At 40.0% G+C, this 26,784-nt stretch overlaps 1 protein-coding gene across 10 annotated transcripts in view; it reads right to left on the bottom strand.

The window, feature by feature from the left end:
• Positions 1 to 314: 314 nt before the first annotated feature.
• SHANK2 (SH3 and multiple ankyrin repeat domains 2) overlaps positions 315 to 26,784 on the bottom strand; it is a 343,276-nt gene continuing 316,806 nt past the window's right edge. For 8 of the 10 annotated variants that reach the window (XM_053388521.1, XM_053388455.1, XM_053388473.1 and 5 more), the window contains 3 exons: positions 23,219 to 23,330; positions 18,189 to 20,604; positions 315 to 4,772 (listed from right to left, as the gene is read on the bottom strand). In XM_053388521.1, the coding sequence (XP_053244496.1) occupies positions 4,199 to 4,772; positions 18,189 to 20,604; positions 23,219 to 23,330 (3,102 nt within the window). In that variant the 3' untranslated portion in view covers positions 315 to 4,198. Of the gene's footprint in view, positions 4,773 to 13,001; positions 13,029 to 18,188; positions 20,605 to 23,218; positions 23,331 to 26,784 lie in introns of all 10 variants that reach the window. The other 2 variants (XM_053388485.1, XM_053388493.1) reach the window with 2 other exon arrangements.

Below are 26,784 nucleotides of genomic sequence, written 5' to 3'. Positions count from 1 at the left end.
TGGGAAGCTCAGAACACTGAAAACACTGAAATCATCAGGGGGGGAAAGATTGCTAAAACATTCATCAAAGCAAGAACTCAAATTACCCTTACATAAATGTGTGTTCTCTCATATTTCTACAACACACATTTCTCATCTGAAATTCGGATTTGGAATCCACAATAATGATAAGTAGTCAGATATCTTGTGGGAGCTAAATTAAAGGTAACTGGAACAGTTTTTTAAAAAGAAATATTAAACAGCAAGTTTTGGCAACTCTTTTCAAAAACAAAAGATTCAGACTGCTCTTACTGTTTGTAATCAGAACCACAACCTTAGTGCAATATTATATTTATTTCTTACAGTAATTTTGGTTGCCATACAAGAGTAGTAAGGATTAGGGAAAGTGCAAGTTACAGGAGCTTGATTTTGTTGTCATCAATTTGAAATAAGAGGAATTAAAGCACAAAAATTACAGCAACAAAGATAACATGAACACAAGTTGTTACACAAACTATAGCGAGAAACATTACTATCTAGAAAATAAAATAAATGTAATGGAAAAATTATCAGTATTAGAGGCTCATACACAGAGTCATTGCCAGATCAACTGGGTAATGCTTGTTTGTAAAGGAACTCATAATCAGAAAATCACTTTTATTAACTTAGGTACCACAAATAGTTAGCTTTTGTGATATGTAAATTCTGTAAATCAACAGTCACATATAGTCATTTTATAATATATGAATTAAAACTTAAAATTTTCCCAGACACCCAGGGAATAGAGTCTGTGCAGTTATACACAATTTACATCTTGTGTGATTTTGGTATTGTATACACAAATATTACAGAAACTAGGCATGTAAATGCAATTTATTTAAATTACAGTATATAAACAAAAGTTGTTCCTAAAACCTGGAATATCATTAACAAGATTATCTCTAACACCTTATTTTGCACCATCATAGTAGCAGGAGATTAGAAGGGCCATTCCTGCTCCCAACATTTTCAAAAGTGATAAAAATGCTAGGAGGCAACTGTATCTGTTACTATTGCTTTCTGTGATAAAACCATCAAACAGTACTAAAGACTACTTCCTCTTGGCAAAGGTGTATTTTATTGATAAAAGCAGTTCCTTGTAGGCCCTATTACTCTTTCAATCATAAGACACAATGTAAAAATAAACTATTTCATTAGCTCTTTGATGTTTAAATCTCTTTTCTACTAATTCTATTGTACCTACTATATAAGTGCCTGAAAGAGATACGTATCTAAGAGACCCCTTTTAAGAAAGGGATTACCATCACTTGTAACTTCGGTGTACACCATCATAAGATATTCAACAGTAAAAGGGTATGATTAACAGCAGCTTAGAAATAATTCTCTCTATTTTCTTTTCCTACCATGTGTCCTCTTGTATTTCCTGGCACATATTGTAGAGGTAACACCAACTGCATTCAAAGAAGCAAAAAGGAGCATGGCGTTCGTGGTTTATTTACTGAATTCTGCAATATCACCAAATGGAAGACAATGATGGCTGAATTATCATTTCCTTTTTTACACCCCCACCACCACACAAAAAATATTTGATGGCTTTTTGTAGCCACTGAATATATGAATGTCATCCTCTACATAATCCATATAATTATGGAAATTTCAGGACTTTTGCATTTAAACTAGATTTTAATTATAAGGTTACTTGGAACTTTCAAATGCAAATAGGAACCTGTGGAGGATACAACAACAGATGTTAAGTCAAAAGACCAGTTTTTGCAGAAAGTGAAGTGGGGGGAGAAGAGAGAGATGAATATTAGTTTTCATAATTAACCACTGCATTGTTAATTGTAACCATGTTTGAAGAAACACTCATCTTCTGAAGAAGTTCTAGCAAAGATAGAAAATATAACACAGCTCTGCTGGTTCAGATGCATCCAAATGAGGTTGATTTAAAAAGGTCAAGACTTAATAATTATTCCACAGAAATAGTAGTAAACCACAAAAGTTTTATTTTATTTTTTTAAATTTCTAGCATTGAAGTGGCACAAAGGCTGCCCAGTAGACCAGCCACTTATATTCTTAAAATATTGTGCTTATAAACTATCTGTACAACTATTTAAACTTGCAGTAAAGAAAGATATTGAAATTGCTAAATTTTATGTACTAGTTCTAGACCTAATTAGACACTTCGTTGTGAGAAAATATAATTAGAGATAGGCTGGGACGTATTAAGGAAAGAATTTAGATGCCTTCCAAAAATATGAGGCCTTCTGAGAGTTAAGTAGTTTGATGACTGAGTAACCACATATGATTTAACCTTCTGTTATAGGCTGAAGTCTTCAGGAAGGCGGGAACCACAAAATTCACAATGTGTATTACTTACAGTGGGAGAGAGAATAAGGTGGGAGAATACTGCTAATCTCCATAGGTTACGAAATCTCTAAATATATATCCCACAATAAAGACTATCATTCTAAGTATGCATTCCAACCAATTCATAGCCATTTCATTGGTTTTCAACTCAATGTCAAAGAAACTCAAGCCAAGTTGTGAGAACAAATGTATTCTCCTGCAATGCTGCCCTAGTTCATGCAGCAATGCAGAAGTGAACTTTGGGATTTTTGATTTTCAGTCAAACTGAAGCCAAAGTCAAACTGATGGTGTGCCAACTTTAGGCGGCTGACGTGTCTTTGGCACCCTGAATATTTGTTGGAATGGGGTCGGGCCCTCTCAATGTTGAGCGGGTCGCATGCTGCAGTATCAGTGGCTGGCTCCTCCACAGCACTCGGCCTCCTCCAGGTGTTGTGATGTCATAGTGCGCATTGCCTGTGATACGACGTGTGTGCGCAACGCAAGACATCACACGTGTACAAAGCATGCCAGGACCCCTCAATCTGGTGGGCAACCTGGCGCCTCTGAACTGAAGCTAACTTGAATTTTTAGAAATTGTTCCTTGCATCTATAATAGGTGCCCACCAGGTTTCTGAAAAAAACACCACCTGCATCTTGCTTATAGTTTCAGTTTCTGCAGGCAATCGCTTTTAGATTTTCCTCTTCCTGGTGCCATAGACTAATGCCAACACATAAAGATACACTTCTGCATGTAAAAACAGGCTTTGTGCCACGTGGATTCAGCAAGAGCAGAAAGATGATCTTTTGAGATGGAAAATCCCACCCTATGCACAGTTGTGAACATAGCTTGTGCAAAGGTTTGTGCATTCACATGCAGAACTGTAGAAACAATATATATTGTTCTTTTATTTATACTTTGGATCATAGCAGTAATTGAGTCTCTCGCCACACGTGATCACTTTGACACAGCAAAAGCAATCGGTGCATAAAAATACTTTTCTTTGCATGAACAGCTCATTCAGATCTGAATCTAACTGTGTGGGAGGGCAAAAATTAATGAAAGCTATGTGACTAGTTACAAAGGATGACAAGAACTAAATTCATTAGAGATAAACCAAGGAATGTAATAAACAAGCCAAAAGGATGTCAGAAAGTTGTTTGTTTGTTTTTTGAAATCTCTGCTTCTACAACCCCACGAATGTATTGATTTTTAATTAAAACCAGTAAATGTGCTATGAAAAAATGTGAATGTTAGTATGGTGGCTAATTGGCAGAAGTGAGACTCAAAACAGGAGGACCTACAGGAGCCATGGAACTGAGTGCAATGGGCATGTGGAATGATTGGGGGTGGTGGGGAGAGCAGAAATTGCAAAAAGAGCTGGACATAATACTTTATTGTGAAATGAGAAACACCAATATGTTTCAAACCAAAAAGAAACTGGCACAGTATTGTTTAGGCAGAAGGGCATTTCTGAAGGGCAGGAAAACAATTCATGAATACCAAAGGATGAATGTTATTCCCATGCCCCATAAATAAAAATACTGTAATAATTTTAGAAATAATTTCAGTAAGACCAGAGCTTACACACACACATATATATTTTTTAAAATTAGCATTTCCCCCCTTTCCTTATTCTCTCCCCTTTCTCCCTTCCTCTTTGAAATATATAGTCCCTTTAATAACATACATTTACTTGGGGCTGCTCCCGGGCACCAAACTTACAATCTACACTCTTGCATATCAAAAACTATAGCAATCAACTGATGCTTCAATTTAGTGGTACTCTTGGGGAGCCAAGGCATTTGGGGTGTTTCAGTACCAGCCCATCTCTATTTATAACAAAGGTATGTGAGGCAAGCGCAGCCATTCTTATCTGTCCAGTAGCTGTTTCAAGGCTCTTTCTATGTTCATTCTGTGACCAACTCTAGTCACTCCAAGGTCTATCAAGTCTTCCTTCTGAAGGTTTGGTAAGTGAGTGCCATCTATTTCATTATCCATAAAGGTCTCTTTATGTTCACCTAAGTTTAAACTCTCCAACCAATCTGCCACATCTGGCTTGGTCCACAGGTGGACAGGCTTAGTTGTAAAAGGCTTATTTGATATTGGCTGTTGCAAGATTGAGGGAGAAGGAGACCTGCTGCGCCCTGTGTTCAAAGCGAAGAGGTCCCCCGAAGGAGGCTGGCTGGGTAGGCTAAAAACATCAGAAAGTGTTGGAGAAGGAGATGCAACTGGAGCAGCAGCAGTCAGAGGAGCTGGCATGATGTCCTTACTTATTTCTGTTGGTGAAACCACTGGGCTTGGAGCATGTCTTGCTCCTGGTGTCCTACTATCATAGTCTGGGGATCTGCTCTGCAGTGTGATTGGCTGGCTAGTCCCAGGCCGGACAGTAAAAGTGATAGTTGAACTTCGAGTACCTGAGACAGTGCTCATGACTTCTGTGCCCCTGAAATAAACAAATAAAAATGAACAGGAAATATTCAGACTATCCACGCATTAAAAATACAAATCAGCTCATTGCTAACTTATGACACGATTACGTATTAAAGATATATATAAATGCCAAAGAGATACCATACGACTTTATGAAAACAATAGTAGCAGAAAACTATGAGCAAGCTTTACAAATATTTTAAAAGTCAAAGACAATCTCAAATATGCTGCTAAGAATTAACACTAGCCACTGAATCATTGCCCCAAAGAGCATTATGGTAGCAGAAGGCGTTTAAGTGTGGTGAATCTCACAAGAGAGTTCCAAAACTGGACAAAACAACCAAGGATGCTTGTCTGTGTCATTGTTCTAATTTTTTGCACAGATAATGCACTAAGGAAATTACATCTAAGAGATCACAGCAGGGTACAGAAGAGGAGGCAGTTTCCAAGGTAAGTTATATGCTGAAACCAGTCTTGTCAACATAGGCCAGAATCCTAGAAGAACCCAGTTCTGATGCTTGGGAACTTTACCTTCAGGAGGCAGGCGATTGTGTTTTGAACTAGCTGAATGCTCTTAGTACAGTGACCTGGCTTACCAGGGGTAGTCCTGCGCATTGGCAGAGCAAGCCAATTGGGTGCCTGGGGTGGCATGCGTGCCCTGCACCCAGGGGCAGAGCCAGCCGCCTACGGGACAGGGCGAGCCAGGGCAGGACGCTCTGTGGGGCCTCTGAGGAATCTGCCTGCCTCCTCCCACTTGGCCACCCTACAGCTGAGGGGGAGGTGGCGGGTGGACTGTTGGGGCAGCGAGGAGCCTGCAGGCGCCCAAGCCACCGCGTCATTCCCAGACGAGATGCGTGGCTCGGGCGTGCTGCAGGCCCCGCGGTGAGTGCTGCCCAGCATTTTGTCGCCCCCCTTAGTGGTGCCACCTGGGGTGACCCACCCCCAGCACACACCCCTTCCTCTGCCCCTGGTCCTATGTACAGTATATTAAGAGTCCAGAGGTGGTTCAGATATTTGCATACCCACATAGTAAGTCAAATAAAAGAGAGCTGAAATCTCCAAAAAATCCAGAGGAAATACATTTTGCACCCAGTGAATCAAATTTGGTGAACAGAAACTGCACTCAAAAACACGTTGTGAGAGAGTTTTATCTTGGAGATGGTCTTGTTGACATGCTTTGGTTCCTGACAAGTAAGCCTAAGGTCTATGCTTAGGCAGGGTAGAAAGCAAGAGGGGTTTATCAATAGGTAACTAAAGGGTAAAGACACACATATGTATCAATTGCTCTGAAGATCTGCCTGCCTGTTTAAATGTTATGATCAGGGCTGGCTCTAGACACATCAAAGAAGCATTTCAGCTTATAGCGTTGTAAATTTAAACAGGGAAAACAAGTACAGAAAAATGGGACTCCACATCGCTATCTGGTGACACAATGTTATATCGCACATACAACACATATAAATCGCTTTTTCTTTACCAGTCTAGCGGAGTCCTGGGACTAAGAGTAAATGAATGTGTATGGACAATAGATTTTTATTCATCCTTACTTTTGGCATTTCTGATGCATCCTGTTTTATTAATATACAAAATGATGCAAATTATATTATTATTATTATTATTTTGATTTTTTTAAAGGCTAAAAATAAGAGCAGTCCCTGTTTTTATTTGCCAAAGCAAGATTGTATTACAGATCCAGCTCAAAGCAAGATTGTATTACAGATCCAGCTCATCTGAAGGCTCTTTTTCACCTGGGGAAATCTGAAGCTAGTAACACTGCTAGCCTCCCACGTTCAAAGGAAGAAAGTTTATCATTCAGGTAGGAGGTCTCTGATCTCTGACAATTATATGAATCTAGCCTTGAGGTCATGAAGCATAAATAATTGGTAACTAAAACAAAACTGAAATAACAGGTTGCAGTAAACTTGGCAAAGAGGACTTCTAGCTACAACTGTAATTGGGGCATCAGGATGGAGCAACAGATCCAAGGAAGTCTTAGCAATGCAAGCCTGACTAATCAGAGGGGATATAACAGGTGTTAGTGTCCACTCCAAGTCACAGCACATGCACATTTTCAATATCTCAGACTTGCTTTTATTCAGCTTCTATCCGCTCAGCTGCACTCGTTGCCCTTCCTTCCACAACTCCCAATCCATCTTTAATCTGTTTTTGATTTGAGTGAGAATTGTGCCTTTCTTGTGCTTTTAAAGATTGTTGTGTGAATAACTTTTAAGTATAAAATAATATAGGCTTGGATCTAAATAGGTACTTCAGGTATGTCAAGTGAGATTTTTTTACTTTTTTCCTTCATACAGCAGAGACACATACTTATGAATGCCCCTTCGTTTTCAAAATACATTTGCCATGCAATGGGTAAAAAAACACAAGCACAAACTCTCTTGAATATGCAAAGCAAGTTTCATAGTTCTTGGGATTTGGGCCATAATCTGTGCATTTTAAATTATCAACACAGAGTTGAGTAGTTGTATTCTAACATTATTTTTAGTTAAAAACAAGGTCAACTTCAACACCAAATGATGAATGAGACCTCAGGTGTCAAAATGTCTTGGGCCAGCCTTGGTCACAGTTTATCTCCCCCAGACAAACCATGTGTGGTAAACCATATAATTCTTTGCTAACAGATCACACTTTGTCTGGAATGAGATAAAGTTTGGCTTAGCATTATGCAGATCAATGGATGGAAACAAGTCTTGCCTACCCCAGGTTTGCATGCTTCCCCCTTCCCTCTCTGGTGTGGTCATAAAAGGGAGTTCAGAAGTTCATTTGTGGCACAACCTACATAGTAGTAGTACAACTAATGTATGGGACATCAGAAATGTCAAATTCTGATACAGAGAAGCAGAAGGAGTGATTTAAAGTGCAGCATGGATGGGCTAGTATTAATAGCTCTCTGTATGGATAAAGGCAATCAAACAGTGAATCTTCCCAACATGGCAGTAAAGAATTAGCAAGAATGCAAAAAAAAGTTATTTGTAACCAAAGAAAAGGTTTTCTAATGTCAGTATTCAATTTCTGCAGAAATGACTGTAAATTACAGCGGGTAAAAAATAATTTAAAAATTACTGTGGATTCTAGAATGTTGGTGCTTAGAGCTTGTCCACACTTCCGATTTCCCCATCACTTTCCCCTGGGAAAACCCATGGTTTAATCCTGAACTGGAACAAGTGGCAACTGGGCTTTCTGCAGATTGCCATGTGTTCCAATTCAGTAGTAAACTGTTTGTTTTTCCAGGGCAAGAGAAAAACCTCTGGGTCCTGTGCTTTCTAGGCATGGGACAAGCAGAATTGTGGACAAGCCTTCAGTCTCTAACATCTTGTTTTATATTCTTAGCAGATTGTTATCTCAGAGAATACAAAGACTAAGGAGAAGGGTCAAATTGTGCACAGCACATGCAGGCTCCTTTCTTCCTTTCTGGCCTTATCACATACCAAACTGCATGTCTATAGTGACAACATGCCTTTGATGGCATGCTAATAAACAGGCCAATGGGGTCTGGGTTGGTTTGTACCACATTCTCTGGCACAAAGAAAAACATGTCTCAGACTTTAAAATGTACCCTGAGGAGACTTTGCCCATGAAGCTATTTAGGTGAATGGGAGGAAGAAGACAACTCGGAAGTATTTAATGCTGCACTTTCCACTGCCAAGTTGGAAACATCTGTTAAGTTTAAAAAGTAGCTTCTCTCTTTGACAGAAGCGCTGCAGGAAAAACGTCAAATACAAATCACCAGCACTTACAATTCCCAGCATGTCTAAATAGTTTCTTTGAATTTGTGGTAATTATTTTACAATCACAGTGAGAGAAACATTGGTCAAAGGTTATTGATTTGTAATTCAAACACAAAGGACCTGAAAATTTACCCAAAATAATGATTTATATTAAAAAATTACATTAAATGACATCCAGACTAAAGCTGTGCATTTTATTTAACATAGAACAGTTACGGATTTTAAAAAATCTTTCAGAAATTAAAAAAATACTAAATTGAGCTGTTTAAAATATTGATTGTCAGAAGCGGGGAAAGAGTTTCTTCTAGAAATATCAAACACATCCACATCCATAGCTGTGAGAAATAAAGTATCTGTTAGCAACTTCGGACTATACCCTTTTCTGTAAATTGTCAATAAGCGGTTATTAGACTAGAGACAATTCTTTCCAACCAAATTTACTTTTCTAATATGGCTTTTTATATTGTCAGGAATATATATATATATATATATATATGAAAAGCTGGCTCTATTAGGAATAAGCATACAGTGATATTTTGTTGCAAATATTCACTTCCTTTGATTCCTCTGATTGCAATACACATTATGTTGTCTTAGATTATTTCACAATATGTAATTACTGTGTCACATCACTGAATTTTCCCAGGAAAAGCAGTCTGTAGGCATGAATTCCTATTAAATTATTTTGAGCCATTTTAATAGGATTTAAATATAGTACTACATTTTAAACAAACGTTTACTAGCAGTAGGACTGGGCAATATATCAACATGCCCAAAACCAGTTTGAAATCCATATAGTGATATCAGTTTCATAATTTTTGACCTGGCAATGTATCGTGAATCACAATATGTGTGCGTGCGCATGCATGCTATGAAAAAATTACAGTATGGGAAAAACCGTGATGCCAGCCAATGCCTCTACATAGCTCCATCCTTGTTTCAGACATTGTGATATATCAGTATATTGTGATGTTTAGCTGGTGATAGATCACGATGTTGAAAACCAGACATTGCCCAGCCCTAACTAGCAGAAAGCTTCAATATACAAGGTGGTTTTTTTCCTGCTACAAAGAACTACATGGACACAAGAGTTATTTATATGCCAAACTGTTGCCCAAACATCTTTTTAAGATGTACAGTGTGATCCTATGTATGTTTAATCACAAGAAAGTTCTCCTAAATTCAATGGAATTTGCTATTTAGCAAGTGAACTAAGGACCACAGGATGTAGAGCCAAACTGTAGATGATATTCATCTTTATTTTAATATGCATTTTAAATAATTCAAATAATAGCCACCTGGTGTGGGGCTTATAATGATCAAGATTGCAGCAGTCGGTGGGTGGGGAGAGTGAGAGATTAAATCATTATTTCCCTGCTGGAGTCATGACCAAAATAAGACATTTGAAGCGGCTGTTTGTATTGGGAGCAAATCCTGAATTTGTGTTGTCTTCCCCCAACTTCTGCAATCAGTCCCCTTTCAAGTGGCTGTCATTTTGCAGCTCAAGCTGTCTTGCTCTGGTGAGCAACCTGGATGCCGAATTCTGCACCTGCTGAAGTTTCCAAACAGTCTTTAGTGGAAGCCCGACGTATAATGCGTTGCAGTAATCTAACCTAGCGGTTACCAGAGCATAGACAACAGACGTTAGGCTATCCCTGTCCAGATAGCCACAAGCTGGGCCACAAGCTGAAGCTGATGGAAGGCACTCCACGCCACTGAGACCACCCGAGACCGCTCTTTCAGAGGGAGTGTAACCCCATCAAAAGCAGGGAATCTCCCATTCATCCAATCCAGGGACCATCCACTAACAGTGCCTCTGTCTTATCTGGATTGAGCCTCGGTTTATTGGCTCTCATCCAGTCCATAACTGAGGCAAGACATCAGTCCAGCACATCCACTGCCACACCTGCAGATGCAAAGAAGAAGTAGAGCTATGTGTCACCAGCATATTGCTGATGACATACTCCAAAACTCTGTATCTCCACTCAGGGATTTCATGTAGATGTTAAACAACATAGGGGATAAAATTGAACCCCAAGGAACTCTGCATTGAAGATTCTACAGGACCAAAGAGCAAACCCCGGCATCACCCTCTGGAAATGACCATCCAAGTAAGACCAGAACCACCACAAAGCGGTGCCATGAACCCCTAATTCAAACAACCACTCCAGAAGGATACCATGGTTTATAGTATCAAAAGCCACTGAGAAGTTGATAATTGACTGGAACACATTTCTTTCCTGACAGAGATCATAATGTAGTTTCTGTGCCAAAGCTGGGCCTAAATGCTGACTGAAATGGATCTAAAAAATCAGTTTCCTCCAAGAGTGCTTGGAACCCAGAACATCTCGCAGAAGAAGCAGCTGCAGTGTAGGCTTCTGAGTTCTGGCGAGATTTTGGTGGAAGCCGGTTGCTACCACTTCTCTGGGAGGGGAACCTGGAAGCCAACGCTACAGACATGTAACCTGGTAAGCCATGCAACCCCAGCTTTGGTGGGAGGTGGGGAGGTGGAGTCAGCAGATGCCACCACTAACACAAATTCCAATCTATGTATCTCTTAAAAGAATAGCAGTTCAATTACAACCTGATAGTCTTCAACCCAGCATAGTCTCCAGCCCTCCAGAAGCGACACTCAGACTTCTGTCTTGCCACTATTGTTCCTAGGCCCCATCTGAAGTTTTCATTGGCTCTTGTTTTCTTAAACTCCCATCCCTTCCCCACCCATTGTTTCCTCAGACCTCTGCTTTTTAATGCACTGCCTACTTTGTCCCACTGCTTTAGCCAATCTGCTGCATGTGCAGATTCACCACAACATTCATCTCTCTTCCCCCATAGACCTTCTAGTCCTTAAGCATTATGCAATTTCTTCAGAGGTCCTCCTTGCCTCAGAAAATATTCTGACAACGCTATTTCCTTGGCAGTTGGGAAAGTGCATGAGTTTGCACCAGCTCAGCCAACAAATACCAGAGGCTTCTCTATCATCAGCATTATGTGCAATACAATTATAGACTAGAAGAAATGGCTGCCTAGAAAATCTCAATATGTGAAATACAGTCACCTGCACTGCTTACTGATACTTGTTGCCAGTTCACAACGCTACACTAAAGGCAGAAGCAATAACTGGAAGAATTTTCTTGGTGTATCTAGATTCTAGATAAGTCTTTGCCAACCTGGCCATGCTGGCTGGGGCTCATGGGAGTTGTAGTCCAAAACATATGGAAGGCACCAGTTTGATGAAGGCTGTTATAGACGTAACAGCTACTTTGTTACCCTACATTTTTCTTAACTAGCCTACCTAGCTCTCCTTCTACTGCATATGTCAGGAGTGACATAAGCTATGTCGAAGTTTCTTCAGAGACCACTTTTGCCACAGTTCTGTCATCTTTGCACCTTACCTCATTCTCCGCTTACTTTTCTTTCAAGATTGTCCTCCTCAGAGCCTTCCTTCAGATTCCTTGCCTCTAAATTTTCTGTCCATTAACTTCTCTGCAACCCAGGACCTATTTTCAGTCCTAAGTCTGCCCCCGTACAACTTCTTACTCCCAACCAAACTAACACTCTCCCTTTCCCTCATGGAAATTGAACTGAAACTTTCAGCAACCTGAACAATAACTTAATCGTTCATGCCAATAGTTCATGCCACCATACTAGGCAGTGGAGGTTGATCTATTGGGGTTAATGGGCATTGCCCCATCAACCTCATTTTGCTCTCAGCCACTCACACCTGTTTGACGTCCAACTTTTAACCAGTTAGGGGATGGCTCTGCCAATCACTGGCTCTGGCTCTATCTACTGTTGGTCACCTGGCCTTCTGCCCTATCATTCCCAATGGGCACCAGTCACCACTGACACTAGGTAAGAGGCTTTACAAGTACAATGCAATATAAATTAAGCATTTGACTGTGTCATTGATTTCAACAAGGCTTAGACATGGCTGAATTTTATCCTTTGGATCAATTTCTCATATTTTAATTTTTTTTTTAACTACACACTTTCACTAACTCTAGAGTTGGAGTTGTTGGAGGCAAATTTTCCCTGGCGGCAGATGACAGAACTACGAGACTGGTGTAAAACACTCAAATAAGAGTTTTATTGCAGCTATACAAACAACAAACACAAAGCATGTTGGTGTTCTCTTTCTGCAGGCAGTTGCAAACTGCAACTTCTTCTCTTTATACACATCACCAGCTGTGCCTAATCAGCCTGGAAAACCACACCCAGAACTCATAGAAAACGTCCTTAAAGTTACCTGCACCCTTTTCCTGTTTCTTGACGAATGATACCTAACAGGTTTACTATCTGGTGAAAGTTATGTAAGAAAGGTCTAATGTTGAAGACCTATGGTGAATTTTAAAGAATGGCTACCACTTCTGGATAGGAGAAATATCTAATCCAAACTGTGAATGAAAAACGAACAAAAAGTAACTCATGTGAACCAATGCATGGATTAAAAAAAGAAACAAACCCCAAATAAACCCCCTTTGGTCGTCACTTACTTCATGGCACTTCAGAATGCCCCTCTTCTGTTAACGGCAGTCATGAGAGCAAATAAAATGACAAAATGGAATGACTGAGACACTGTAGAGTTACAAAGCAAAAACATCTGCAAAATTGGCCGACAAACAGTTAACAAGATGAAGTGAAAGTAAAGGATGTAACAAAGTTCAGCTTTGAAAAAAACACCTCTCTGATTGTTGGGTTATTTATGAAACTCTAAGGTTATGAAGTTCAAAGGTGACCAATTCAACATCTGCCAATGTATATACTCATCTTCTTGATTTACTTTTCACTTACCTGTCTGGGGCAAAATTGTGTTGACAATGAAACATTTACAACTCAGTATATTAATGCATGGCAATGAAACACTTGAATACCTCCTGGCTTCAGGAAGGACTGAGGACACATAGTAAAAAATATCACTAGTGTACAAAAGAGTGTCAGAAGAACAGAATCTTCCCTGAATAAGATATTAAGTCAACAGTTTCAGGCTGGCAACCCTGCAACTATTGTTAAATCTCAGTAACACGACCGTTAGACCCGTAACATCATTATGGATTAGAATAAACCTCCAGGATAACAGATGCTGGTTCCAGCCTAAACTGTTCAAGATGCTTCCCGCCCCTTTCTTTCCTCTTCACAGTTACCTCCTTTACTCTATTGATACAGTAATTATTCAGTGGATACTTGATCATTATGCTTTAATACAACTATTTAGTTTAGAGGTAGATTAACCTGCTTATTTACTTGCTAATGTATTTATGAATGGGTGGTGGTGGTAGGGAGTACAGAGTTTATAATAAAAGCTGGGGAGAAGGCGCTCAAACAGCTGCTCTCTGATAATCAACAGGCTTTTGCAAGGTCTTTATAATTTGCTTTTTGTAAGATTAATTTGACAAAGATTATGTGGCAAGGACACCCAATTTCTTCCCATAAACAGCTTAAAGCAGAATGGGAGTACAAAGAACAAAAACTAACCCATCTGCTCAGGGACTGATTTTTTATGCTTATCATTTACAGATTGAATTCAGCTAAGGACTTAATTCTTTTATTTTGGCAATTTTACTATGCACTTGGTTTTGATGGCATAATTTCAACACACACACACAGAGAGACATGTCTTTGAAATGCATAGTAGTTGAAATATATTTTTTTCCCCTCCAAAGGGTGGAAAACTTGTTTGGAAACATCCAAACTCTTAAGACTGGTATGGAGGTAGGCTGGTTATATCTTATCAAGTGTGTGTGTGTATGTGTGTGTGTGTGAGGGAGGGAGGAAGAGCACTCTTAATTTTGCCCTTTATACACTTGCCTGGATCAAGAAGCAATTGCTGAATGTGTGAATTGCTGGGGGTGTGTTTGTGTGCATGTAAATTAGTGAGAGCATTCTCCGAAAGCAATTTTCAAGGCTTTGTACACTGTCAGAAAACCACTGTTCTACAGCTGGTGGTGCCTTCTAATGCACACATGTATGGGTGTAGCCAGGACTTTTGTGGGGGGGGGCAGAACCGATGTGACTGGCCAGCTAGTTAAGTAATTCTGTTGCTTTACTTCCCCCCTTGACTCTGCCCATGCCTAAATCAATACAATAAATCGTGGTTTCCGGCATTTTTGTAAAAAAAAAAAAAAAAGCGCTTAACAACATTTAGGGTGTCCTGGTTTTTACTTCTTGAAATATGACATAAAAGTCAATAAGGAAAAAAACCCTTCCATTGTTCAAATATCAGTATATAGAAGTATACAGATTTTTATTTGTAGCACTTACAAACTATAGCAATGCGGAAAAATAAACAGTTTTCAGGGAAATCTGTATCCAAATGATACTACAAGATAAGCTTGTAAAATTGACAATGACATAGTCAATATAGAGTGGCATTCCTTTTTCTTTAAACTACCTTAATTCTGTCTAGTTTAATTCATATGTTTTAGCTATGTTATATTTGTTATACCCCATTAGGGAAATCTGATTAAAAGGTGAGTGTACTGGCACCATAGGAAAGACTCGCACTGATACAATTACTGTGAAGTACCTTAACATTTAAGCTAGTTTATAATTGGGACTTCCACTGCCAGCTGAGTAGACAAATTTTTAATAAGTATGCAGCACAGGAAGAAATTACCTTAATTTGCTTATTAAAATTAAATGAATCTTCATACTAAACTGAAAGTTGCAAAGTTAATCAACACTCCAGTATACGGTTAGGATTGCTGCATTTCCTTACTGAAAGCCACAAATGTCATGGCAAATTTGGCTGCCAATTCTACATATGCTTTCCAATATTATAATTTCCAAATACTGCTAACACACACTGAAGACACACAAACCATACTGTTCACATCTCTACAACAAGCAGAAAGCTAGCCACATTTTGATTATTACTTAAACTTCATGATTTAGCAAGCTCTTGTGGATATGACTCGCCATGCCTTTGGATTTTCCTCACTCTGTGACCTAAGCCAAGAACAGAAAGAGTAAATCCTGTTGTGTTTTAGCTACCTCCATTGAAACTAATGGAAACCATCATTTTTTTGGAAGTCCATGTGCACCTCTGAGTGTCAACAGACCCCTGGAACAGGGAGAGCATTGTAATTTATAGAGTAACAGAAACTTAGCAGTACTTTTGATATTACAAGTTTGGTTCTGATTTGGCCTTTCCTGAACAGAAGGGCTCCTTCCATATATGGAATGGATCGAGATCCAGAGAAGATTTCTACTGGAACTGGAAGAAATGGCTGAGGCCCTTTGTATGATCCTACCCCACTTCTTCCCATAGCCACAACACTGTTCTGGAAGGTCCACAAATCTTCTGGAGCATATTTTCAAGGGGAAGGGGAAAATCAGTAAAAAAAATGTGTCCTTCCTACACCTAAAAGTTATGTTTTATAAAAAGGCAGGAGTGAAATAAATAAAATAAATAAAATAAATACTTTACAAAGAGTACACCTTTGCCTATTCACTGGTAAATCAGATTGCTAAATGAAAGGGAAGAACAAATAAGAACTGCCAGGTTCACTAACAGGAGTATAATTTTTAGGTATCCACTTGTGGTTTAGATGTTCACTTGGCTTAATACATTGGAGAAGCAGCACAGCACCCCCACCTCGACCCGTAAAGTAACATGATATGGAAGCTCTACATAGAAATTTCATCACTGCCCCACTGGTATGTTATCCCTAGTTTGTGTGAGAACTGACACAAGAATTGAGTGTCTGTGCACATAGGATCCCTGTGGATCATTTGTATTATACAATACGATGTATGGTAATGGGCAGAGGGACTCATGACAATTCTCTACCACAGGCATGTCCAACTTTCAAGAGACTGATATCTACTCTTACTATAAAAAAACTGACAGTGATCTACCAAAGTTGTTGAGCTTTCTTTGGGGGGGGGGAAGAGTTCCACGATTGACTGCGATCTACCACAGACCCCACACAATCTACCAGTAGATTGTGATCTACCTGTTGGAAACCCCTGCTCTACCACATAAAACCTGTTCCCATGTAGCTGAAGCCTGAACTTTGCTAGGAAACAGGTCCTGGTAATAATAATAATAATAATTTTTTATTTGTATCCCACACACCCCGGCCAAAGCTGGGCTCAGAGCGGCTAACAACAGGTAAAAATAGGCACATTCAACAACAGATAAAAAATGGTACATTCAGAGTTTGGGGTTTCTTACATCACTCTACTGTTCCGCTACCATGGGTCGCCACCTTCAGTTGAAAGTCCTAGAACCTATCACAGCAAGTGCAACAAATCCATTCAAAGGCTCAGTAAATTTCACAATATTGACTTTCAAAATATGTCTGACAAATGCAATCTTTCAGTGGTACTGGCTGTAAGGCAGGGTGGTTGAAGATGGGATGCAAAAGCTGACCCTCACCATATACTACCACCACGGAGAACATTTTTGTTAAAAAAGTTTTAAAAAAGTAATGTATTATTCACCATGGCAGTTGTATGCTCTGATGAAGAGGAGAGGATGACAGAACTCTCACATTTTTAATAGCTGTGTAGAAAATGAAATTTTTGAAAGTGCAGCTGCTTTCACCCCTGCATGATAAGATGCACACAACAAAATTCCACAATTGAGAGAGGTGCAAAAGCCCTTGTATCCTTTGTCTCCGGCCACCCTGGAAAAGACTAAAGCACAGGCTTTGTGACTACTCTTCTTCCAACAATTAAAACCAAACATCTCAAACAACAAATCATTAATGTACGTTGATCGCTTTACTGGAGCAACTGAATGTGCACAGTGTGAGAACTAGATGCTAGACCAAATGGGCCGCTGGCATGATCCAGCAGGAAACTTGGTTTAAAAAAATGAAACCAGAATATGGTTCATTAGTGCATCTCCTTTCTTGCATGTGCTGAAGTCCATGCAATAAAATAAATATTTTTTTAGATTAAATGTGTCACTTTTGGTTTTTCCTAAAGTTGCATTAATATTTATTATCAAATAAAGGACAGATTTTTATTTCATTTACTAAAAAAGCATAGAAAGATTCTGGCTGGGATCCAAAGGTGTGAGCAGAAAGCGCTTCTACATTTGCATGTGGGACTGCTGATTTCTCTCTTCCCTTCCACCTCCAACTGGATTCTCAGGAGTGCTTTGTTGGAGGTTGTAATGGATTGCAGCAGGAAGACGAAAAACCTTGGCAAATACACGCAGTGCCACATGTGGCCCTCTGCATTGTAAACTAGACATATGTATCATGCAAAATAAAATACACAAAACTACTCAACACATTCTAAATAAGATAGCTCCTACTGAAGCAATATCAACTTGAAATTAAATCAGAACTATAACCAGTCAGCTGTCACTTAGAGCCACTTTGAAACCTTTTCATTAAATGTGGAGAAGTTAGGGGTAAACCATAAAACACATAACCAGGGATTCTAGAAAGGAGAGGTGAAATTGATTCTTAACTAGCAGCATAGTAAAAGATAGCATGTTTCAATACGTGTTAATATCATAAACAAAGAAGGGCAAAGGTAAATAATGATAATAGCAATTAACGCATTTTGTAGATTTTAAAGAGGGTCACAAATTAATACTGGAGCATTAATACCATGCATTTTAAACATAAGATTAAAAGGTATTTAAGACATTATTAATGAAAGCAAAGGCAATTTAAACTTATGGACACTATAGACTTAAAAAATAATTTAGTTGCATTTACCTTGTACTAAGACTTGCTGTTTTTATTCCTGGAGGTGACTCCAATCCTTCCCCTGGCTTTGATGATTTCTCTCTGTTCATTTGCTGCAGTATTGAGTTCAATTCACTAATGACATTAGCCTTTGGGCCTGAGAGAACTGGGCTTTTAACCTCCGTTACATCACCCCATAGCTTAGAGGTCCTTTGCTGTACAACTTTAGCCATACCGGGCTGTGCGCTGATAGGAGGTGGGGGTGGGGCAGGTGGAGGAATAACAAAACTATCTACAGTTTCTTCAATTAGCGCATCCTTGTAAAGTGCATTGCTTTTGTTGATTATGGGCTTCATTTTTGGCTTAGGAGGTACTGGGGGTTTGTCCACCAGAAATGTTTGCCCATCTGCATAGACTGTACAAGTATCCAAGTTCTCACCACCTTCAGAGGATAAGGTAGAGATGCTGGACACAGTTGAGATAGTGCTGGTTGTCTCTAGGTGATGGTCACTACTGCTTCGACTGTCCACCTCTTCAATCCCAGAGTCAGTGACATTATCAAAATTTTCAGGCGGTGGTAAAAATGAGGCAGGCAAACAGTTTGAAAGACCCACTGGTTTCTTACTGTCTATTGAATTTGAGGGTTGAGCAGGATTGAATGAAGCAGGCGGAGTTCCATTTTTTCTGTGTTTGAGCAAGTCTGTTAGTGCAGAGCCTGGGACAGAATGGTCATCAGGGATATCAAAACTGTTAGCAAATTCTAAAGGCGGTGGTAATGGCTCAGTAAAGATGAAATCTTCATCAAGATCAACAGATGCTAAAGGGGGTGGAGGGATACGGAACGGTAAAATGATTGGATCATCAACGGAGCCAACTGCTACAATAGTTTTGCAGGGAGATGCAGGTAGCTCAGGCATGTCAGCTTCATCTAGTCCACTTTCTGCTGTTTCTGTACTTTCCTGCGCCTCTGGTGGAGGCTTTTCAGTATCCACATCTATCTCAGCACTTTCCTCTTCCTTTTCCTCAGGGGTATCATTGGACTGTGCTGTATCTACCGTATGAACCATGAGCAAACCAGCTGACTTCTGCTGTGAGGTATCCACAATATTTATCAGCATGTTCTTCTTTTCTTCAGGCCTCCTCTCCTTCCCCGTATCGGTCTCATATTTGTTCTCCGTCTCCTGCCGCCTTAGTGGACCACGCGTATTTTGCCTAGCAATTGTAGCTGTCACTGGAAATGTAGTTTCGATGTTGGACCTCATCTTTGTATCTATATAAAGGGGTTTATTAAGGTCTGCTTTGCCAGATTCTCCTTTCCCTGGAATTTGCTGGGTTTGTTCCTTCATGGCTCTATCTCTGGCAGAAAGGGCAAGGGCTAAAGGTGAATTTGGATCCAGTAATTTCCCTGTGAGTGGATGAACATAGTTATCCAAACTGGACATACCAGCATTCTGAGTTGCCAACACATTATTTTCTGAACCCATTGATGTTGGGGTTGAAGGGTTTGGTGTCCTTGCATCACTTTGATTACTTGATTCACTGCTATTAAAAATATTTTCAGGCTCTCTAGGTGCTGGGATAGGAGATGGTGATACAAGTTGCCTAAAGTTGTCTTCATTACCAAACATTCCCTCATCACTAAACTTAGACTGTCTCAAACGTGGCATTGGAGGCGACAGCCCAACATCCTCATCTCCCAAATCTGTGGAAAGGAAAGCTGGAGAGTTACGCCTGGCTTCTAATCTTTTCTCCCTATCCCTCACTGCCCCTGCAATGGCTGCTGCAAATGGACTACTGACAGTCAAGTTATCTTCAGGTCTGAGCTGTCCTGGTTGCTCTGAAGACTGTGGGTCAATTTCCATGCTGCTTCCTTGACTACTTTTCCCACTACTGCTGGTAGATGGCTCTTTAACAATGATAGTTGGAATTGGAATAGAGCAGGTTTTTTCTGGACTATCCTCAACATTAGATTGTTTCACTAGCATTCCCTTCCGTCTTGCTGGCTTGGCTGGGACATACACTGCTTTGCTTGCTATTTTTCCAACTTCAGAGTATGGGTTCTCCGGCATCTGACCTCTCTTGTTTCTGAAGCTTGCCTGAGTTGAGGCATTTCTGCTATATAAGTCCTCAGAATCTAGAGAATAACGGTCCATCTCTCTCCGGTAATATATCCCTTTGTCCCTTATCACCGTTCCCATATTTTCAGATCTACCTGAAATAGCTAACTTTGCACCTGAATTCTGATTAAATGCAGGCTTAATTGTCCCATATATTCTAGACACTGGAGATTTGGGGGAGTTGTAAAGAGAAGGAGATGGAGGTGGTGGTGATGGAGGTAAAGACTGTGGAGGAGGAGGGATATCTTCAGAGGTGTCTGGCATGGATAGACTTCTGGTAAATTTTAGCATGGGAGGAGCCAAAAATTGCCGTTCTTCCTCTGTTATCCCTTTAAAAAAATCACAAGCTACAATTTTTAAATTGCTCTTGAATTTTAATTATCATCCATTGTCACCAAAGACATAGTAAACCAGGTACAGAAAATACTGTATTATATATTACTATGCATGGTTTGGTTTTAGAATATGTCTGCAACTAGATCTTCAAGTTTACATTTTGGCTTGCCTCAGTGTCCCTATGCTGATCTTCCAGCATTTTCTTACATATGTGCACAGAGAATTGTGCATCCCTAAAGTAATGTTTTTTATGAACTGTGCATAAAAGGAAGTTTATCAGCCAAAAGCTATGAAAGACTGGAAGAAGAAAGGAAAGCTTAAAAATAAATAAATGTATGCATGTTGGCATTTGTGAATAGGTGGCCATGCATGAAACATGATAAAACAATGTTTCTACATGGGTAAAGAGAGTGGATAGAGAGGCATTGTGAAACAACCTTCCAAACAAACATATGTAACTTTGGAGTGAGATTGCTGCCTGTTGTATGAGGTGCTAGATTTCATGCTGGAAAGCTAGAAGTGAAGCACTAACCAGGGCAGGTCACAGCATGAAGCAATGGCTTCACAAGCTACTTGTGGTACTTCCTGGTTCAGACAGAGCAAAGAGATGCTCTCCTTACACAGACAGTCTCTGAAGTAATAATTAATATAGCTGGCTTGCTGGTTTGTGTTCAGGATGAAACAACAGCAGCAAGAGGGTCTATCTAAGCTATGGGCTGATTGCTATTCCTTGTAATAGCTGATAATATACATTTCTTTCACTGTATTTCCCATAACTATTTTTATGTAGAGAGTTGCAAAGAAAAACTTCATTATTTCACCAGGGAACAGAATATCCCTTCAAACATAAAGGAGAAGAAAGGACAAGAAAAACGTTGCCTCTCAGCTTTAGCTCCCATATTGCAACCTATTCTAATTAAAGTTTTGTGTTAAATGTATCTTTTCGGTCTCTGCTTGCCATTGCTATTACAGCAAGAATAGCAATTGAAATTGTGGGGAATAAGACCTTTGACTAAGTTTCCAATATGACTAAAACAACATCATTTTGCAGAAAAATACATTTCCATAAAGCATATGTTGACTCTGTTTAAATTCCTCATTGTACAACCAAATACTTCTACAGCAAAATGGACCAATTAATATATATTTTCCTAAAGCTTTCTGTCATTATTTTGAACAAAAATACCATCTTATCACATACACACAGATTATAAAACACAATTTTAGCAAAGAAGAATGATTTCATTTAAGACTAACCTCTGAGTAACTTTTACCAATAATCTTTTTAAAAATTCTTCTTTTTGTAGTACGAATTTGGCATTGTAATATAAACAAAATTCTATACATGGAAATCAGAATGCTAAAACATTTTCAAATGTGCAAAAGTAGATGCTTTTGATTCAATAAACATAAAATTTAAATGTGTATTAAATTTGGTTTGGATTTTACCATGCTTTATAGGGATTTGCTGTTGGTTACTTCATTACTTATTAATTTTGTAATTTATAAATGCATTTTGTATGCTAAGAAATTCTGATATTAAGCAGTAAATAAATATTTGAAATAAACAAGCTAAAAAGCAATGAATTACTTAAGAAATTGTATATTTCAAAGAGCACAAATTCCAGTTGTAATATTCAGTTAATGTTACAGACAGACACTGGCCTCAGTGGCGTCGCAACGGGGGGTGCGGGGGTGTGTGTGCATTCCCGGTGCCATGTCTCCAGGGGTGACAAGGCGGCGCCCCACTGCGGTGGCGTGAGCAACCATCACGCCGCTGCAGCCACGAACACAAGCACGCTACGTAGAGATTTGCTGGCGTTGCTTACGGCTGCAGACACATGTAGAGGATCCTCCGTTCGTGGCAGAGCAGCAGAGGATCCTGGGACCCCGCCGCCAGCAAACTGCTACGTAGCGTGCTTGTGTGGCATCGCTACATACGGTGCATGCGTCGTATGTAGTGATGCTGCACATGTGTGCTACGTAGCGAGGCCCCAGCCCCGGGTGCACATCATGTTTGCCGCTCCGAGTGCCCGAGCGGCTTCCTCCGCCACTGACTGGCCTGGTTCACATGTCACATGATATCTTAGTTACAACTAGCTATGGTTTATTGTGAATGTGCTGCTGAATGCTTCTAAAAAGCAGAGATGCTTTGCTCTTCTGCTGCTCATGCTGTGCTTCCGCGAAACAAGCCATGGTCTGGTATGCCATGTTGTCTAAACCTGGACTCATAATTTGTTTTCCCCAAAGTGGTAAGCCAATAACAAACCTTGGCTTCTGCTCATGGTTTGTTTGGATAAAAATAAACAATGAACTTGTGAAGCAAAACCACATCTTGTTTCACGGCAATGCGGCAGCAGCAGGAGCAGAGGGGGAGGAGCAAAATACCTGCCATTTCTCAAACATGCATTAGCATGCTACTCTCTCACATTAAAGTACAGCTTATTTTATGGTTCAATATGACATGTGAACGGGGCCAGTTTGTTCTCACGCAATGGCTATTTGATCAAGACTCAAAATCAACCCATGAACAAATGCATTTGAAGCAAACACTGTAAGCAATTGTTGAAAATAATGAAACGTCGCTTGTAGAAAGTTTCATTTTACCTATTGATTTTTGTCTTCTCACGGTACCTCGTGGTACACCCAGAAACGGGCCTTGGGAACTCCCAGGGACTGTTGGTGGCATCACAGCAATCCCTTGTCTCTCATACATAGACTACAAAAAACAAAAAGAAAAAATAATTGTACCTGAAGCCATAATTTAATGTTCTGTTTCATTCTCACATATAAGCCTGGTTTACACAATACCTTGGGCAGTATGGCTCCATGTCTTCATTGTCACTTTCATGCCATTCTATCATCTATCTATCTATCTATCTATCTATCTATCATCTATCATCTATCTGTCTGTCTGTCTGTCTGTCTGTCTGTCTGTCTATCTCTATCTTTATCTCTATTTCTATCTCTATTCCTGACCATGTCAGGAGGAACAGATTGCATGCTGGTGATTGGGGCAGATGTGAATAGTGTGGTTAGTAATGATGTAATTTGGCCTAGGCAGATGGATTATATGTTACTGGAGCAGAACGGTAACATTTACAGCAGGTAGTGGCAAAATACATGCTACACTTCAAAGAAACATGTCAACTTGGCCATAGCTTTTATATTCACTTCAAATAATAAGTGACAATTCGGGGGAAAATACATTATACTCTACACAATTTGGCCATTATTTTGAGACATCCAAAATATTTGTTTCATTGGATATTTGGGAAATTGGGCAGATTATTTCTATATTACACAGCAAAACGGCAACACAAAAAGGAAGGTTTGATAAACTAGTGAACTATGAGCTTTTGCTATGGAAGGCTTTATATTTGTACTCAACTGGCAAAAGAGAAAGCCATTTCTATGGATCACAAGTTTATTTCTTACAACTGATCTTCTTCCAGATCTGTCCATACCTGTCTGCCGCATATGATGGCTCACAAAACCTTTCATAGTGGCATCAGGTGTTGCAAGAGGCCCTCCTCAGTCACTTGCAGTAGCAAAGTTAAACATAGGTAGGTGAAGGATCTATTCAGAACCGGACAACTGGGATGAAGGAAAACCTGGCTAATGGTACCAAATGGATTTGTAGACTAAAGTATGTCTAAGAACAGACATCCCCTTTGAAGAAAAGCACTTATAGGAAAGGATTGTTATCTTCTTCAAATGGTGGTATGTGCTACCGTACACATAGGTGACCAGAATATTGCAAAGTAAGAACTGAGAGTAGAAGCCATTAATGTAGAGCAGGTAGGGCACCATTCAAAACCCTGACTTGTGTCTGACATCAATTATTAGATAATTATCCTGCACACCTCTCCTAAACATCTCAAGGTAGGAAAAGGAATATAAACAAGTAAGCCATAACATGCTATCCAGAAATCAACAGGTCTACAGCCACAATGCGCTAGTATTCAGCTCTGGTATGAACAATCTCCCCCCCCCCCCAGAAGAAACAGAAGTATATTGTTAAGTCCCTGTGACGCCTTGATATACATGGTTTCTTAAGGAAAAGGTATGGGAATTGAGGTCATATCCACAGAGGACTGGCCAGGTGGTACAAACTGTTAGACAAGAGTAGAGCAAAAGACTGCAGAATCCGTCCCTCCAAGGGTCTCTTCTTATACTAGGTCTGCATGACAGTTTCTTGTCTGCACCTTGGTATGTGCCACTTGTGTTGACATCAAGCAAAGAGTCAGAGCTCCCAGGACTAAGGAAGTTTAGCAGTGCACCCAAGAATAAGCAGGAAAAGGAAACACTCTACAATACAATACAATCACATTTATTCAGAAACCACAGAACAGAACTAGAAACTTGTTTTCCTTGTTCATTTACAGGGAGTAATAAAGAGATAACAACCTAAGGTATACTGTGAAAGGATAACGTCTTCTATTAGAAGACCTCACTAGTCTTCTCAGGTGACCTCAACAGTCCACAACACATTGACCTCAATCTTCTTTCTCTTCCTCCCCCACAACAAACACTGTGAGGTGAGTGAGGCTGAGAGATTTCAGAGAAGTGTGACTAGTCCCAAGGTCACCCAGCAGCTGCATGTGGAGGAGCGGAGGCGAGAACCCGGTTCACCAGATTACGAGTCCACCGATCTTAACCACTACACTATACTGTTTTTTATACAGTCATACCTCGGGTTACAGACGCTTTGGGTTGCACGATTTCATGTTGCACACCGCGCCAAACCCAGAAGTACCGGAATGGGTTACTTCCAGGTTTCAGTGCTTGCGAATGCCCATAAGTGCTAAATCACGCTTTGCGCATGCGCAGAAGCGCTGAATTGCGACCTGCGTGTACGCAGACACGGTACTGCGGGTTGCGAACGTGCTTCCTGCACGGATCACATTTGCAACCCGAGCGTCTAGTGTATGTGATTGGGTCTCACGTTTTTGGCTGTACTGGTGTACCTCCGGTTATGAACATAATTTGTTCCGGATGTCTGTTCTTAACCCAAAACCGTTCTTATCCTGAGGCACACTTTCACTTATGGGGCCTCCTGCAGCCGCTGCGTGACTTCCACTCGTATCCCGGGGCAAAGTTTGCTACCAGAAGCACCTACTTCCGGGGTACCGGAGCTCATAACCCGAAGTGTTCGTAAGGAGGACGGTACGTAACCCAAGGTTCCACTGTATTGTTACTTGGAGTGAGACAAAACATGAGCCAGAGTCACATACAATACTACAGATACCTTCAGAAAAATGCTGAATGCAGCACACCAACAGCTAACTAGCAGTTAACAGGCAATTTGTAAGACCAAATTTATGTGCAAGTATGTGAGAAAACTATGCACATAGCTAGAGATTTCTTTTGTTTCCATTGCAGTGGCTCACACTCCTGAATTTGCAAGCACTTTTCAATTTAAAATGCAACCTGTCTCCTCATTTCTCTCTCTCTCTCTCTCTCTCTCTCTCTCTCTCTCTCTCTCTCTCACACACACACACACACACACACACACCGAGCTTTACTCAAAAATTCACATTTTTTTTCATTTTAATGATGGATTTGGGACTGTCCTCCAGTCCAGAACCTAGACTCAATTCTTTTCTTTAAAAACAAAACAAAATACACAAATAAAAGCAGCAGATGTATCATAATCTATTTTCCTCCTGAAAGAAGAATACAGCACATCTGAAGAAAGCCCGTCTCCACTCCCCAACTCCCCCCCCAAAAGTAAAAAATGCTTCCTAGAGGAAGTAGATGCTAAACAGCTGGAATTTTATGCGAGAAGAAACAAGACCACTGAATAACATAAATAATTTTATAAGGCATAAGTAGTGCATAGAGAATAAAAGTGAAAATGATTATTTTGCAAATGAACAGTGAGAGAGATAAGAAGTGGGGTTCATTCCATAGCTTTACTGAAAGGCCAGCTCTATCAGACACTGCCTGTCCCTAAACTGATTCCATTCCGCGTTGTCATGATAATAACTACTATTTAAACTTTAAGAATTGGCCTCTGAGTTTCCCCACCTTCATCCCCTGGACACTTTCCCTTCTGTGCTGTTTCTTTTTTGTTGTAAGCTGACAGACAGTGACTATCTTGATTGTATGCAAGCCACTCCAGGAGCCTTTTTGGCTGAAGACTGGGGTATAACTTTTCTAAAAAAATT

Source organism: Podarcis raffonei, chromosome 1, assembly GCF_027172205.1.
Source record: "Podarcis raffonei isolate rPodRaf1 chromosome 1, rPodRaf1.pri, whole genome shotgun sequence".
Classification (NCBI taxonomy): domain Eukaryota; kingdom Metazoa; phylum Chordata; class Lepidosauria; order Squamata; family Lacertidae; genus Podarcis; species Podarcis raffonei.
This window is presented reverse-complemented; position numbering and strand designations above follow the sequence as displayed.